Genomic DNA, 17,243 nt, shown 5'->3' with positions numbered 1-17,243 from the left:
AAGATCTAGGTTTGGAGCAAGTACTCTGTGGTGAGAGAACCCCAGCAGAGATTTAAAATCACAAAACATGCAGGAAAGTAAAGCATGGAAATATAGGCTGTTAGACCTTTGAAAACCCTTGTGAGTTCTGACACTTCCCTAGCATAGAGAAAGACCACACATTTGGTAAGTTAAAAATGGTTTACTCACAAACTCTCCAAAGGTCAGATTCATGTGCTTTCCCATACAGCATTTGGAAAAAATTGCACAGGCAGTAAAACTTGGCTTAGTTACAGTGGTGTAAGTTCCTAAATTATAGGAACTAAAGAGTGGCTTGTTAGAGACATCTGCTAAGCTGGAGCAACCAGCTTAGCCTCTTCATATGCCAAGCTTCTCAGGTAGACTGGAGGGGGAACAAAGCATTTATTACCTAGTTCCTCTCCAAGGTGAACTAAGCCTGGCAGGACAGGTTACTCAATGATCTTAACCCCTTCGTGCATTACTTAGATCATGCATTCCCTTTTCCATTGTAATCTCACCATTCTGCCATTGGTTTGTTCTCACAGGAGATTGCCTTGGAAATCTTCTTCAGAAGTGGTTACTCCATATTCCTTGTATTCCACAACAGTGACAGGACGAAAACCCTGAAAAGGTACCTCACACGAGAGCTCAAAGTTCCCAAAGGCTCTTAAGTGCGCTGACGGACATTCCCTCCTGCCTGGTCCTGTGCTAACTTCCCCCAGTGACACAACAATGCCATTATTCTTGTCAGTCTGTTGGACTGCAATTTGCTTTGGGAGCAAGAACTCTTTGCTCCACTGTGACAAGTTTTGCCTAGAACCACTGTTACCCTATTGAAAAAGAAGGCTGGTGAAACTGTCAGAATATCTTGGAAATGTAGCTGAATACTTCAAAGCAATTTCCTAGATCTCTCCTTACAAACATGAGGTTTTATTTTCCATATTAGCAGAATATCAAGGCATGTGTTTTTCTCCTGGACCCACCTGTCCTGTATTCCGGGATTTGTAGTCCACATTGCGCAGCGCAAATTTGCAAAATGTGTAAATATTTTACTCAGCCTGGCAGCCCACATGCAGAAACTTATTTCGTTGTTGTGTTATCCTTCCTGGTCTTGCATGTGCACTAATAGCTGAAAAATGACAAACCCACAATCCACACACGTCAACAACAACAACAACAACTGCCCCTCCATGTAATTATTTCCTGAGCCAGTTGGTTTCTCCCCTGCTAGCATATTTTAAGTTAAAATTGACTGAATAAGGTTCTTGCTGGACAGCTAAGATATTCTGTTAACAACTTCCTTCAAATAATATGTGGGTTTATGAGCTCATATATTTCTGCTGTTTGTTGCTTCTTGTTGTCCCTTCTCCTCAGCCTTGACAAAGCTAATCTCAACACAAAATGTGGTATGGGAAATGAACTGGTGTTATGGAATAATTGTATGTGGAGGGAAATTCAAGTGATTTTTACTTACGTGTGTGTGTGTGTTCTACTCTGAGAAGCTGAAGGAGGCGCAGTGGTACCTTGGTTTAAGAACAGCTTAGTTTATAAACAACTTGGATTAAGAAAGCTGCAAACCTGGAAGTAGGTGTTTTGGTTTGTGAACTTTGCCTTGGAAGCAGAACATGTTCCGCTTCCTGTCGAGTGTGTTCCATTTGTAAATTGAGTCCCGCGCTGCTATGGGAAAGCATGCCTTGGTTTAAGAACGCTTTGGTTTAAGAATGGACTTCTGGAACGTAGACCAAGGTACCACTGTATTTGCAAGGTTCTCCCAGTCCTATCAGCAGCTTGTCTTGAGCACATAACTGATGGTTGAACTACACTGGGGCTTAGCTGGCAAAACATACTGGAATCCTTAAAAGTTAATTTCTAAAGCAATTATGATTTCTGAGCATGAATCAGCCCTTTCTATTGTTGCTGTATTTTCTTCGTTCCGGTTCAGATTTTATTCGAAGAAGCCTAATCTGAAGTCAAAAGGCATCACGGAAGCATCAGTTAATATAAGGTAACAACTGCATTAATTAATTAACTGATAAGCCTTTCGTTCTCTTTTAGAACTGTAGCGAGCATTTTAAACCAATGTGCCCCCTGTTACCTGACAAAGGGTGTGCTGGGAATTGTATATGGTGTATATTAGTTTACACATATTATTCATGTGCAAATTTTTGTACGGATCTTTTTATCTATTAAAAAAATGTAGATACAATTGTATAATTAACTGGGCAGAATGGATTTATGAGCGAACACTTGCAAAAGTGACAAAAGTGAAGTAGAATGTGTTGACTTCTTTTGCCCCCCCCCCCCTTTAGCTAGCGGTAGTCAAAAGAAGAAGAAAAAGGCATTTGCAGGATTGATTGTGGGTGAGAAGGTACAAAAGACTGAGGTTCGTGAAGGCTTTGAAAAGAAAGTTGAATCTTTTCTTTAGAGGAAATACAACTCTTGTGTGTCAGGAACATCAAAACAGCTCTCTACTCAGTCAGCAAACAGAAACCAAAGCTTTCTGAACTCTTCATCTCAGTCTGTCTCATTCTGCTATGGCTTCGCTGTGTGGATGTGAATATAACAAGCAAAATGGTAATCCAATCCAACATAAATAATAATGGTAATTTTTTGTTTGCCTTATTTTTTTAATTCAAAGATGAGTGACAGTGATATGAGTTACAATAACTGAAATAATACATAGGTAAAAATATTCCAAGAAGAAATTACCAAGAAAAGGAATTGATCACTGATCGCTATTTCTTGCTTAGCATTCCCAGAGTGTTTAAAACATTCCCAGTCTTCTTCACACTCATTAACTGTACATATTCCTTGATTCACCCAAAGATCTCAGGTGAAACTTCACAAAGCAAAATATACACCAGGAGTTTTAGTTTGGTCACAATTGAGCATGCACTTCCAGAATCGACGCTAAATTTCTGGGAAACGAGCTACTGTAGCCGCTAGAGGGCTGTGGAAATTTGTTTCCCAGGGTTTTTAGACTTGTCTACTCATGTTCTATGGGATGCAGGTGGCACTGTGGGTTAAAGCACAGAGCCTAGGGCTTGCCGATCAGAAGGTCGGCGGTTTGAATCCCCGCGGCGGGGTGAGCTCCCACTGCTCGGTCCCTGCTCCTGCCAACCTAGCAGTTCGAAAGCACGTCAAAGTGCAAGTAGATAAATAGGTACCTCTCCGGCGGGAAGGTAAACGGCGATTTTCGGGAAGCTTTTAATGTTTGATGTATTATAGTATTTTAATATTCTTTTGGAAGCCGCCCAGAGTGGCTGGGGAGGCCCCGCCAGATGGGCGGGGTATAAATAATAAATTATTATTATTATTATTATTATTATTATTATTATTATTATTATTATTATTCCATGCGCTGCTCTGGTTCGCCAGAAGAGGCTTAGTCATGCTGGCCACATGACCTGGAAGCTGTACGCCGGTTCCCTTGGCCAATAAAGCGAGATGAGCGCCGCAACCCCAGAGTCGGTTGCGACTGGACCTAATGGTCAGGGGTCCCTATGTTCTATCTGAAACCAAAGGGGCGCATGGGTTGCCAGATACATTTTTTTCCTAGCTCTCCTACTCCACTGTTTAATTGGAGCTTCTTTGGGGCCTCTCTGCTTGTCTCATAGACCAACTTATTATCTAAATTGTTGATGCTGGAGAACGAGATCAGTTGAATTGCTTGACTGCAGTAATACACATGACTTTGTGTGCTCTGAACATAGAAACTCCGAAGCTCCATTATACATGCACCGATGGCCATAAAAGAAGCTGATAGAAACGGCAACATTAAAAATCGGGTGGTCAGCATATGCAGCGACCAATAGGCCAACCGCAACTCTTTACTGGCATGAGGATGGAAGGCAGTCTCGTAAGCAGTTTAATAACTGATACTGCATTTAAGGTTCATTTAAAACAACAACAAGTTTCCAACCAAGTTTGGCCTGAAGCAAAACTTAAAATGAGTTGGGACATTGCTCCTTAAACAAAATATCCGAGGAGTCCTGAGGGAAGTCAAAGCACTTTAATATAATATACAGTGGTACCTTGGAAGTCGAACAGAATACGTTCTGGAAGTCCGTTCGACTTCCAGAACGCTCGGAAACCCAGGCACGGCTTCCGATTGGCTGCGGGAAGCTCCTGCAGCCAATCGGAAGCCGTGAAAGTTGCATTGGACATTCGGGTTCCAAAGAACGTTCGCAAACTGGAACGCTCACTTCTGGGTTTGTGGAATTCGGGAGCCAAAACGTTCAACTCGCAAGGCATTTGGGATCCAAGGTACGACTGTAGTTTTGCTTTCTTATGCTCTTTGCGAAACAGGAAGTGTGTGAATATATTTCAGTGAATCTTATGCCTTATAACCATAGATTCTGTGCACATTGCCAGCTTAAAAATCAGCGAGGTTGTCTGTGTTTCGAATTAGATTTGTGCATTGTATAGTTCCTAAACTGCCCCTTGCCAGTAGGTGGAGAAAGGGACCTGGACGTCTCCATAGGGCTTAGGTTTTCGAACTGGGTTGAAGCTGATCTGGGGGGAATGCAACAAAACACAGTATTTCTAAAAAGAAAAAAGGTAAAAGAAAAATACAGGAGAGATGTGGACTGCCGTACGTATGTGTCTTCACAAAGCAGCCATAGGAGCACAGTGGATGCAGAGCAAACTGGAGTGTGTCCACAGCTTTCGTTCCCCAATTCTTTTTAATTGTTCGGCAGGTATTGCTCCTTCCCAAGGCAGCTATCAACATGTTAAAAACAATACATGACATCGCAAATCACAGGACAATTTGAAAACGTCACCTGAAGCACAACAATATATTAATTGTTCTTTTTTACCATACCTCGCTGTGGAGGACAGAACCAAGCAAAACCAGTTTTGCGTTTCCCTTGCTTTTAAACGAAACCAAGGTTAGTTACCGTATTGACTCGAGTCTAATGCGCCATCAAATCTAATGCGCACACCTCACTTTTCAAAACCTTGAAACCAGAGAAATGTTTGCTGGCAAATGTCAATGCGCCACTGAAGGTAATGTGCACCCCAATTTTTGCAATGTAATTTGGCCCAGAAAAAGAGAGGTGTGCATTAGACTCGAGTAAATATGGTATAAACACTAACTTTGCAGAAACGAGGGCATTTCAAACTGGTGTGCATTCTGTGGCCAGAGTGCTTAGCTTGGGTGCAGAAAGCCCTACAAAGTTCATAGAATGGCCTTGAGCAAGTCACTATGGTCTTTTTAAAAAAATATGTGCCTGAGCGTGTTTGTTTTTTATATATATTTCCCCCTCTCTCTCCCTCACTATCCTGACAGCAGTTTCTTTTAAGGTGACTTGTACCCATTGCATGGTAGGGTTCACTGTGTGTAAGCCAATGATGTGTGTTTGCAACACACCATGTAAGCCAATGATGTGTGTACCTTGCAACAAACGAGGGTTATCAGACTTACACATGTTGGATTCTACATGCCTGTATGCTGCTATATGTTAAATGCAAAAGATATATGGTTTGGGCAAATGAGTTATTTCGAGAGATCCTGCATTTTGACAATGGTCATATGCATATATATTTTTTGTGGTGTTGCGCAAGCAAGGCCAATGATCCACAATTTGGGGCTGGTTTTGGTTGCCAGGACAAAATTCGCTGCTCTTTCTCTTATTGAACTTACCCTGCACCTGTACATGAGATCGGGGGCAATATCGAAATACTTTATTGTCACTTGTACAACTTGTATGCAGTGAGATTACACGAGCACCCCCCCACTCAGCTCTCTCAGTCTTAATTCCCCTTGTTTACTGACGCACACCCACCAAACCCGAAAGTCAGTTGCCCTGTTGTTATCTTTTCATTCAGCAGCCCAACAGCCCATGGATAGAAGCTGTTCTTTACCCTGTTGGCATGACTAATCATGCTTCTATATCTTCTGCTGAGGGCAGGAGATCAAGAAAGTGCCAGCCAGGGTGTGAATCATCCCTGAGAATTTTCCTCACTCTCCTGAGGCAACGTTCTTCCACTCTTTCATCCAGCGGATTCATGGGACAGCCCATAATATCTTGTGCTGTATCCTCTACTCCCTGTCTCCTATCTGCTAAGTTTGGAGCTGGAGAGAGGGATGGGTGTTAGAGCTGGAGGAGAGGACCAGTAGTTTGCTTTGGTCATGGGTGGCGAGGCACTGCCAACACCTCTGCTGCCAAGTACCCAAACAGCCACCCTCTCCAGAACTAGAGAAATAGGTTGGGCTTATTTGGGGGTTGAGTAGGAAAGTATTCAGGCTCCACCACCCAACCACAAAACATCAACCCTCACTATTCCTCTCTAAGCTAAAAGGGAAGGTTGGGTTTTGCTTTAGCAGTAGACAGGCAAACTCTTTGAGTACTTCTTCCACCCAGTGCCCAAACAATCCCACGCCTCTTTTTCTTGGACAGGCAAGGGTCTTCTCCATAGTAGTGCTGAATATCTGAAGCTCAGCGCAACTGTGGTGACGATCCCTGCACATTCCTTTAGCCCCAAACTGAAGAGCTGCTCTTGCCATGGGTGAGAGTGGCCAGCAGGTTTATAGATTACCGATCAGGGCTCCAAGCCTGTCAATATGTGTATACTGTTTTCTGTTTGATGGACTGACACATGCTTAGTAGTAGTGGAGAACCTCTTTTAGTGGGTGCAGAGCTATGTGATCAAGAGCACTTTTATTGCTTGGGGACAGACTACAATGACTGGATGCAAAGGGGCCACACTGTGCCTTGCCTCTACCTTGCTATTGGCCATGCATCCATCGGTGATGGTTGTAGCCCATTCACCTCCAATCTGCCTGGTTCTCCTTTGCTGTAGAATTGGGCGTCATGAGGCTCGAAAAGTTTGGCTTTCTGAGAGGGGCAGGCGCCGTGTTCTTCAGTTTGTTCAGTTTGTCCCTCTCTTCTTGACACTTCCTCAAGCATGGGTAGCAAAGATCTTTTTCTTCCACCACGTAGAGTGTCTCGAGGCGCTTAATGTGGTCAATGTAGAGCTCCTCTTCTGTGGGCCCAGGAAAGGGATTCCGCTTGGAATTCAACTTCTTGAGTTTAGGGAGCTTTGCAATGCTGTTTGGGATGCTCTTCAGTAAATTGTCAAATACTCCAACTTCCTGGAGCTCCTTCAGTTGCCCCAGAGTGGTTGGGAGGTTGTCAATGTGGTTGAGGCCAAGATTGAGATTACGCAAGATCTTGAGCTGGTTTAGCTCCATGGGCAAGCTCCGGGCCGTTAGCTTGTTGTTGCAAAGATTCAGGAAAATGAGACTCTGTAGGTTCCCTATTGTTTCTGGCAGCTTCTCAATCTGATTGCTGTGCAAGTCCAGCCAGCGCAGGTTCGTGAACTTGTCAATTGAGTCTGGGATCTTCTTGAGCATGTTTCTGCTGAGGTCCAGTTCGTCCACATCATTCAGCTTCAAGATGCACCTGGGGAAAGTGGTGATGCCCATCTTGCTCAGATCAAGGCGACGTTTCCCGTCAAATGTGATCTTGATGCAGTTCTTAGCAACTTTCAAGGTGACTTTTTTCCCCTTGGGATTTTTTCCCCCCTTAGCCATTCCCACCGAAAAGAGTGCGACGCAGATTAGATGAATTAAAGGAGTCCAAGGAAAGCGTCCCAGTGAGATCTGCTGCTGCTTATTGTTGAACCTGAATTAAAAACACATACACGTATAACTGTTAAATCTATACAGGTCACTCCTTTTTGCTGGGTAGGGTTGTCTTATTAAAATACAGTTAATACAGAATGACAGAAAGCTTCTTCCCCGTGCACCAGGTGTGCAAGCTTCTGTGAGCTGCAAGGGCACCTGGAGGAGCAGCCTCAATAAGCCTCTGTCTCATGAGGAGACCCTCCCCAGAGCCTGAAGGGGACGTTGTCTTCATCCTGCTGCTGGAGGGGCAGCAGGGCTTCCTCAGCTAATGCTCAAGGAAGCGGCTGTGGCGGCTGCGCTACCCTGGATGTCAGCTGTTAGGCAGGGAGGCTGAGCAGTTCAACAAAGACATGATGAGTTTGGCCCAAAGTTCAGTTGGTTCAGCCTGTGCCCCTAGATTTTCTGTTGAGTCAGGGCAGTCAGGTACAGTACTCTTCTTCAGTACCAATCCAAGGCCAATAAACTGATTTGCTGGAGGAAACCATTGAAAATTACTGTAACTATCAAGCCAATTTCCTTCCATTTGCCTATTCATTATACATCCACAGTCACCAAATCCATTACAGCATGGACTTGTCCTATGAACGCTTTCCCCTTAGTTCTCTACAATGAAAGTTGTTTTTTTAAAAAAAAAAAAAACACACGCACACATAGATACACAAATTGCTTTCCAGTATACATTATCTACATATTCATTGACATCCAATTACAACTGCCCAACAGCTCCCTCATTGACTTTCTTTTATCTGAAGTGTTGTTTGTCGATTTTGTGTGTGTTTACGTTGCTTGCTGCTGGCTGTGGCTTGCATGTCCAAAGGCGGCAAGTCTACCTATGTTTACCCGGCAGCAAGTTCCAGTGGATTCCCTGGGACTTACTCCCAGGCAAGTGGGGTAGTGAGGTAAAGGTAAGGTAAAGGGACCTCTGACGATTAGGTCCAGTCATGGATGACTCTGGGATTGTGGCGCTCATCTCGCTTTACTGGCCAAGGGAGCCGGTGTACAGCTTCCGGGTCATGTGGTCAGCATGACTAAGCCGCTTCTGGCGAACCAGAGCAGCACACGGAAACGCAGTTTACCTTCCCGCTGGAGCGGTACCTATTTATCTACTTGCACTTTGATGCGCTTTCAAACTGCTAGGTTGGCAGGAGCAGGGACCGAGCAACAGGAGCTCACCCCTTCGCGGGGATTCGAACCGCCGACCTTCTGATCAGCAAGTCCTAGGCTCTGTGGTTTAACCCACAGCGCCACATATTGCAGCCTTAACCTGCTTCCTATTTTGAGTTTTGAAAACCAATGCCCCTAGTGGTGCAGCAATGCAACTGTGCCAGCACATTTTGCAAAGCTAATCAGGGTTTCAATGGAATGCATCATTCTTTATTGTTCGTTTCCCATGGAAATAAGTCATCTCTTTTGCTCTCTGTAGACTTTGTGTTTTGCTCAATTAAAGTCCAAGCCTCAGCCTCAGAGTGAGGAGGATCATTTGGATTTGACAGCTCTCTCTTTTTTAAACTATCCATCCCTTGTAACGTTGTTTTAAAAAGTGTTATTGCCCTTTTCCTGTCCTCCCTGCGTGATTCCTGAGTGAGGGAAGCAAGACAGAATGAACTGTGAAACCAGGGTTGTGAGAAAGGATGTAATAGAACAAAAGATCCCCCCCCCCAATCTCCCTCCCTGCTCTCCTCTCTCTTTCCCCCCAACCGCATAATGCATATGACAATAGTGTCTCACACCGAATATAAACAGACTCCGTGAATTGAAAGTGGAGACACTATTTGTGTTTTTCTCAGTTAGCTTGTTATGCAAGAAAACCCTTTAATAAACTAATTGAAAGTCAAGGAAAGAAAGAAAGGTAAAGGTACTTAAAGGTAAAGGTAAAGGGACCCCTGTCCATCAGGTCCAGTCGCGGACGACTCTGGAGTAGTGGCGCTCATCTTGCTTCACTGGCCGAGGGAGCTGACATTTGTCCGCAGACAGTTTTTCCGGGTCATGTGGCCAGCATGACTAAGCCGCTTCTGGCGAACCAGAGCAGCGCACAGAAACGCCGTTTACCTTCCCGCCGGAGTGGTACCTATTTATCTACTCGCACTTTGACGTGCTTTCAAACTGCTAGGTTGGCAGGAGCAGGGACCGAACAACGGGAGCGCACCCCGTTGCAGGGATTCGAACCACCGACCTTCTGATCGTCAAGTCCTAGGCTCTGTGGTTTAACCCACAGCGCCACCCGCGTCCCTCAACCCCACTTATATGGCAGTAAACACCCCAGAATTCAATGCGGCTTACTTCTTTGTAGGCCATGGTTAGGATTGCAGCCGTAGATGGCTTTGTGATGGGCTGTTATGTGACAAGCCACTTTATTAATTTTATCTTTAAAGGTGGCACTATACTCTTTGTTGGTTTTGCTGTGAAAGACCAACCGGGGTGCTCCTCTGGAAATCCATTAACTTTGAAAGGAAATGCACAGGGCAGGCAATCAATTTGTAAATATCTGTTGATTGCTGAGGTAGGCACATCGATTGTGCCGGGCGGTGCGCTTAAAAAAGAATAGGTATATTTCCGCATCAGTGGACTAACAGAAGGAAGACTAGTGCAAGCTAAACCCGTTGCAGCTGAACGCCAAATGAAAGTGAAAAGTGCCAGTGGAATGAAAGGATGAAAATGGAACTGAGTGAGGCACGTCCCTAGGTAAACTGCAAGAAAATGCAGTACAGTCGACTCAAAACTCGTATATGTTTAACCCGCGCACGTGCAGTTTTATGCGCTTGGCAGCTGGACAGCTGCGCTTGCACAAATTAGACGCCCGCAAAGTGGACAGCTTCCCGGGCTCTGGAAAGGTTGAGACATCTGGGGCCATCCATGCAAATGCCTCCAGAGCCTTCATGAGTCCTTCCCAGAGCCTGGTAAGCAAGGCAGAGACTTTAGAAGCTCCCCACCTTGCATAAGGGGAAAAGTCAAAAAGGTAACGGACCCCTGGACGGTTAAGTCCAGGCAAAGGCGACTATGGGGTTGCGGCACTCATCTTGCTTTCAGGCCAAGGGAGCCGGTGTTTTCCACAGACAGTTTTCCGAGTCATGTGGCCAGCAGGACTAAACCGCTTCTGGCACAACGGAACACTGTGACAGAAACCAGAGTGCACAGAAATGCCGTTTACCTTCCCACCACAGCAGTACCTATTTATCTACTTGCACTGGTGTGCTTTCAAACTGCTAGGTTGGCAGGAGCTGGGGCAGAGCAACAGGAGCTCACTCCATTGCGGGGATTCGAACTGCTGACCTTCTGATCAGCAAGCCCAAGAGGCTCAGTGGTTTAGACCACAGCACCACCCGCATTCCTATATAAGGGGAAAGACCTATTTGGTGCACCAGCTCTGGAAAGGAAGCGATAGTCATGTGGGAGCATTTCTGGGGTTACTCTGACTAGACATGATTTTGGCTTTACACACAATCCCCGGAACCCAACCCCCAAGCAAGTTGCTAGTTGTCCGTACTTTCTGGAAATTGTTTTTTGGCGTTTTTGTAGGTGCTTGCAGGGTAGCGATGAGCACTGGTTCCACTTGGCTGAGCCCCAGCTGAACCGAAATCTCCGGCATTTAATTGTGAAGAGTCAAATCACCGTTTTGATGAATGATTGTTTGAGAAAGAATATAGATTTGTCTACAACACTCCTCTCCATTAGAAAGGTTTCATTACAAGCCCTTCAGGCTTTTTGACTACTCATTAATCATGTGCAAGTACATAGACTCAGAGATCAGATGGGAGATAATGCATTTCAGCTCATTTCAATAACATACTGCGGCCCTTAACAATTTGTGCCAGGATCCCACATTCGCCCAAACACTTAGCTTTCTCCAAAATAAAATAATGGCAGGGAACAACCTTGGCTCCCAATACAGATCCATCTGGCCTTTCAGTAAGACTCTACTCCTGGAAGAGACTTCTCGGATCTTTTTGTTTTCGTGAAAACTGTATCCACTTCGTATCACTTTTTTATTTAGTCAAAGCCAGTAAGATGGTCAGGAGAATGAGAACGTTGTCTACCCTAAAGAACAGCATCCAGATAAAGCCAGCTTTGGCCTTATTAACAGCTATGATGCTGTTATCAGGACTGGGATTCAGGTTACCAAAATGATTTTTTTTTATTTTTGGAGGGAAGTTAGAAAATAATTTAAGGAAAAGTAAGGTTGTTTATAGTCCAGTAGATACCATTACATGCAGGGGGAAAGTACAGTGGTACCTCGGGTTACATACATTTCAGGTTACATATGCTTCAGGTTACAGACTCTGCTAACCCAGAAATAGTGCTTCAGGTTAAGAACTTTGCTTCAGGATGAGAACAGAAATTGTGCTCCGGTGGCGCGGCAGTAGCAGGAGGCCCCATGAGCTAAAGTGGTGCTTCAGGTTAAGAACAGTTTCAGGTTAAGTACAGACCTCCGGAACCAATTAACCTGAGGTACCACTGTACTGGTGTATTTTACAAGCACAAATGCGTTGCTGACTGTCACCGGAAGTATCCCCTCCAAGGTTTGTTAAATTTTTTCCGATGAAAATAGGCGCTGCTAAAATGGGTGGGGTGGAGGAAATCTTCATTTTAGCAGGGGCTTCAATGACCAGGAAGGGGTTCGTATTGAATCCTGCCTTTAACGCAGCAGGATTTAACACCCCCACCCCCACCACTAGGGCTGAGCAAAGTCTGGTCTTCAATATCATGCTATATCACCAGCTTAACATTGTGATATACCTATATATCACGATGTCTGAAATAAGGATGTAACTATGTAGAGGTGAATGAAGTAATGTCCTGGTAACTGCTACTACTATGTGGTAGTTGGGGATGTGGGCGGTGCTGTGGTCTAAACAACTGAGCCTCTTGGGCTTGGCGATCAGAAAGTTGGCGGTTTGAATCCCCGCAACAGGGTGAGCTCCCGTGCTCAGTCCCAGCTCCTGCTAACCTGAAAGCACACCAATGCTAGTAAATAGGTATCGCTCCAGCGGGAAGGTAAATGGCGTTTTATGTGCTCTGGCTTCCATCACGGTGTCCCATTGCGCCAGAAGCAGTTTAGTCCTGCTGGCCACATGACCTGGAAAGCTGTCTGTGGACAAAGGTTGACTCCCTGGGCCTGAAAGTGAGATGAGCGTCACAACCCCATAGTCGCCTTTGACGGGAGTCCTTTACCTTTTACCTTTACCTTAAGTGGTCTAAAACAGACACATTTTACTTATTTTACCATATTGTTACAACTGTTATGTTATACTACAGAGCAACAAGGACAGAAAGAATCAGGAGAGAAGTGATGACCAGCTCCATGGTTTTTCCCATATCATGTTTTTTTTTTACATAGCACACATGCACACATTGTGATTCGCAATATAGTGCCATGTCGAATTTTATGAAACCATTAGTGTGGACTTCAAACTGATGTTGGATGATGGATTGATACATTGCCCAGCCTTACCCACCACTCATCAGCTTGATGAGCAAGGAGTTAAATCCTGCTTTGCACGCCAGTTTTCTGCCAATTGCGGCGCCACAAGTTGATTTGCAGGTGTGCAAGGCTTTGAGAGACTGGAGTTTCTAGGCAGAGAGCAGACCAGACTGGGAAGGTCTGGGACTTGCTTTGTCGACAAATACCGTATTTTTCGCTCCATAAGACGTACTTTTTTCTTCCTAAAAAAGTAAGGTGAAATGTCTGTGTGTCTTATGGGGTGAATGCGTGGTCCCTGGAGCCGAATTGCCCAGGGGCAAAAAGCAGATCATGCTTTTTTTTTTTTTTTTTTGAAAGAGGGAAGTGGGTGTTGAAACAAAGCCGCTGATCGCAAGTGATCAGAAGCGAGATAAGGGATGCTAGCAATAAAGGAGGCTGCCTGGGAGGGGGAGGTAAAGACAGCAAACTTGCAAGGAGAGGAGACGGGAAGACTAAAGCAATGAGGAGAGAAATTAGAAGAAAAGGAGGAGCAAATAACTGCTAAGGAAAAGACACTAAGGCAAACAAGAGGGAAGGGAGTGTTGAAAGGAAGCAGCTGATCGGTGGGATCAGGAGAGAGATAAGGGATGCTAGCGGAGGCTGCCTGGGAGAGGGGAGGTAAAAGCCCATGGATCCTCAAGATTTTTACATTGGGTCACCCCAAATTCACCATCAGATCACATAGCATGTCCATGGCTACAGCCTGCACCAAAAAAATCACACACCCACTGTTGTGTGGAGCCGCAATGGCGCAAAAACTTGGTTACAAAGCACAGATCCACATGGATTCTCAGGATTTTTGCATTGGGCTACCCCACAAAAATCATACATCCACTGTTTCGTTCAGAATAGTTTTTTTCTTGTTTTCCTCCTCTAAAAACTAGGTGCGTCTTATGGTCAGGTGCGTCTTATGGAGTGAAAAATACGGTAAAAGCAGAACTTCTCTGTATTGTGCATCAGACAGGCAGGTGGAGTTGCTTGTGTTTATGAGTATAGTGTTGGGGCATGACAAGCTGGTGGTAGAATTGGGGCTGCATGGCACAGACGCATCGCTGTGAGCACCAGGTTGTCTCTTGCAGTGTGTCCACACACACCCAACCTTGCCTCTGCTTCTATACCGTCCTGGTAAGGTGGCGGAAACGCTGCCGTCAGCTCCTGCTCTCACCTGGAGTCATCAGGTTTGTGGCTGAGCTGAGATCTGAACTGGGAACTCCCAGATAGACAACAGCTTCTGCTACCAACCTTATCCCATTGGGGCTGATGAACTGAAACCGTACAGTATTGCAAGTCAGGCAGCAAGCTTGACATCCCCACTAAATGCATAATAAATGGCTTTGCTCACATGCCTAATCATTCTTCCCACCCCATTGCATATCCACACGCCCCCTTTCCCCCCCACGCCACATTCCCCGCTGAATTCCTTGGGCCCAAATGGATGCTCTCTGTGGCCGCTCAGGCATATTCTGATTAATTTGAAGGAGAAAGTCTGCACATCGTTGAAAACCAAGGGCCCTTTTCTGTGAAGCCAGCCATGTTGTTTTTCTACTGCAAAGCCAGCTCTCACTGTTACAGTGGTACCTTGGGTTACATACGCTTCAGGTTACATACGCTTCAGGTTATAGACTCTGCTAACCCAGAAATAGTGCTTCAGGTTAAGAACTTTGCTTCAGGATGAGAACAGAAATCGTGCTCCGGTGGCACGGTGGCAGTGGGAGGCCCCATTAGCTAAAGTGGTGCTTCAGGTTAAGAACAGTTTCAGGTTAAGTACGGACCTCCGGAACGAATTAAGTACTTAACCTGGGGTACCACAGTATTTGCAAGTTGCATGACTCATGCAGACAGAATCTGAGAATGCGCCATTTGTGTGCATTCTGATGTAAGGAGCAGAGTCTTTTGCCTCTCCAAGACACAGTGATATTGGGTGCTCAGCTCCCATTTTCTCCCAAAGTTTGGGGGGCCAGATTCGTCACTCATTCTGTTATTTTGGGACAGTGTTGTCCCAAGGAAAGGGTTAACCCACCCATCCCTGCGTGACAAGATACAGACGAACGCATCCTCTCCACCCTGTGGCTAAATAAAACCAACCAGAGGAGCATTTCAAACGAAACTTTTCATGTCGCGCGTATAGTTTGACCCTTGATTGACAGAGACACATATCGAGTCACTCTGTTAGAAAACGTACAAATCGCGTATCCCGGCTAACTTGACGGCCTTTTCAGCCCTCCTCCTACATAAAACTAAAGAGATGGATTCAAACTGCTTTGCTTTCTGCAGGCAGGCTGCTTTAAACTAAAGAGAACCTCCATTTCACAAAGGCTGTGATGTGCAGGTTCTCTTTGGCTCACAGCAGCTTGCTATCGGAGAGCAAAGCAATTGAATTCATCTCTTTAGTTTCATCTAGGAGGAGTGCAGGGGGAAAAAAGTTCCTCTTATACAGCCTTTAAAAAGAAAAAGGTAGAAATGTTCCTGGTATCAAACCCACGCAAGATATTCTGTGTAGAGAATTGATGAAGAGGTTTCATCTGAGCAGCTCAACGGCGTTGCTAAGCTGCTGTATATAAACAGAAAAGTGCATTAGCTCCTGGCACCTTGGGAAACTAAGCAAGCCCGCCGAGTGGATCTGGCACTGAACACAAGCTTTTTCTGTTAGCAAACTTCTTCCACTAATCTCCTTCAAACAATGGGTCCTTATCGTTGCCACTGTTTGGAAGTTAGCGGGGGGGAAACCTGGACTGCAAGGGAAATGTTTATCCCTTCCAGATTTCTGCAGGATTAAAAGCTCTAAAATCTAAACTCTAATATAAGGTAGGATCTGCTTTGGGAGAAGTTGACTTACCCTGCTCCTGTGATATTCTAGTCAGCTCTTGTGATGCCGCCTGTGAAACTTTTGGTTCCTAAGCAACAGGAAATTCCAAGCCCTTGGAGACCATTAGCATATGCCTGCCTGGTTTGCAACATGCCAGGTCAAAGGCGGCGCCCCTGGCTGCACCTCCCAGTGAAACAGGGAGCTCCAACCAGCAGACGCCACTCAGCCCATGACTCAGAACAGGGTTGTGAGGCTCTCTGCCTGATCATCTTATCTGGTAGAATTCTGCGGCTGAAGGACAGATCAGGCTGCTAGCATCCGTGAAGGCCTCATAGCGTCCGTGAAATCATTGCCCTGTGTCTAACCCTGGCGACGTAGCAGGGTGAAGCAACAGACCCTCCAACATTTCTCCAGTCTAATTAGGGATGTCCTATTCCATAATTGGGAACGGGGGTGGCCCTGTGGGTTAAACTACAGAGCCTAGGACTTGCCGATCAGAAGGTCGGCGGTTCGAATCCCTGCGATGGGATGAGCTCCCGTTGCTTGGTCCCTGCTCCTGCCAGCCTAGCAGTTCGAAAGCACATCAAAGTGCAAGTAGATAAATAGGTACCACTCCGGCGGGAAGGTAAACGGCGTTTCCGTGCACTGCTCTGGTTCACCACATGACCTGGAAGCTGTATGCCGGCTCTCTCGGCCAATAAAGCGAGATGAGCGCCGCAACCCCCAGAGTCAGTCACAACCGGACTTAACTGTCAGGGGTCCCATTACCTTTATTCCGTAATAATTACTTTATTCTTTATTCCTGTCCCATCTGACTGGGTTGCCCCAGCCACTTTGGGTGGCTTCAAACATATATGAAAACATAAAAGGTAAAGGTACCCCTGCCCGTACGGGCCAGTCGTGTCCGACTCTAGGGTTGCGCGCCCATCTCACTTAAGAGGCCGGGGGCCAGCGCTGTCCGAAGACACTTCCGGGTCACGTGGCCAGCATGACAAGCTGCATCTGGCGAGCCAGCGCAGCACACGGAAACGCCGTTTACCTTCCCGCTAGTAAGCGCTCCCTATTTATCTACTTGCACCCGGAGGTGCTTTCGAACTGGTAGGTTGGCAGGCACTGGGACCGAACGACGGGAGCGCACCCCGCCGCGGGGATTCGAACCGCTGACCTGATGATCGGCAAGTCCTAGGCGCTGAGGTTTTACCCACAGCGCCACCCGCGTCCCTATATGAAAACATAATAAAATGTTTAAAAGCTTCCCTATACATGGCTGCCTTCAGATGTCTTCTAAAGGTTGTACAGTTACTTATCTCCTTGGCTTGGGGGGGTCACATAATTCCATACCCTAC

General features: G+C 45.8%; 2 protein-coding genes across 3 annotated transcripts in view; one reads left to right on the top strand and one right to left on the bottom strand.

Moving 5' to 3' along the window:
- WDFY4 (WDFY family member 4) overlaps positions 1-17,243 on the top strand; it is a 190,342-nt gene that overhangs the window by 131,789 nt on the left and 41,310 nt on the right. For both annotated transcript variants that reach the window (XM_081005350.1, XM_081005351.1), the window contains 2 exons: positions 546-631; positions 1,943-2,005. In XM_081005350.1, coding sequence (XP_080861476.1) covers positions 546-631; positions 1,943-2,005 — 149 coding nt within the window. The remainder of the gene's footprint in view (positions 1-545; positions 632-1,942; positions 2,006-17,243) is intronic.
- Positions 6,647-16,210, bottom strand: LRRC18 (leucine rich repeat containing 18). Its single transcript, XM_081005741.1, has 2 exons — positions 15,928-16,210; positions 6,647-7,631 (listed from the first exon to the last, which is right to left on the bottom strand). The coding sequence occupies exon 2, from the start codon at positions 7,538-7,540 to the stop codon at positions 6,773-6,775; it is 768 nt and encodes a 255-aa protein (XP_080861867.1). The 5' UTR covers positions 7,541-7,631; positions 15,928-16,210; the 3' UTR covers positions 6,647-6,772.

Source organism: Podarcis pityusensis, assembly GCF_964106645.2.
Source record: "Podarcis pityusensis genome assembly, chromosome: 5".
NCBI classification, from domain to species: Eukaryota; Metazoa; Chordata; class Lepidosauria; order Squamata; family Lacertidae; genus Podarcis; species Podarcis pityusensis.
This window is presented reverse-complemented; position numbering and strand designations above follow the sequence as displayed.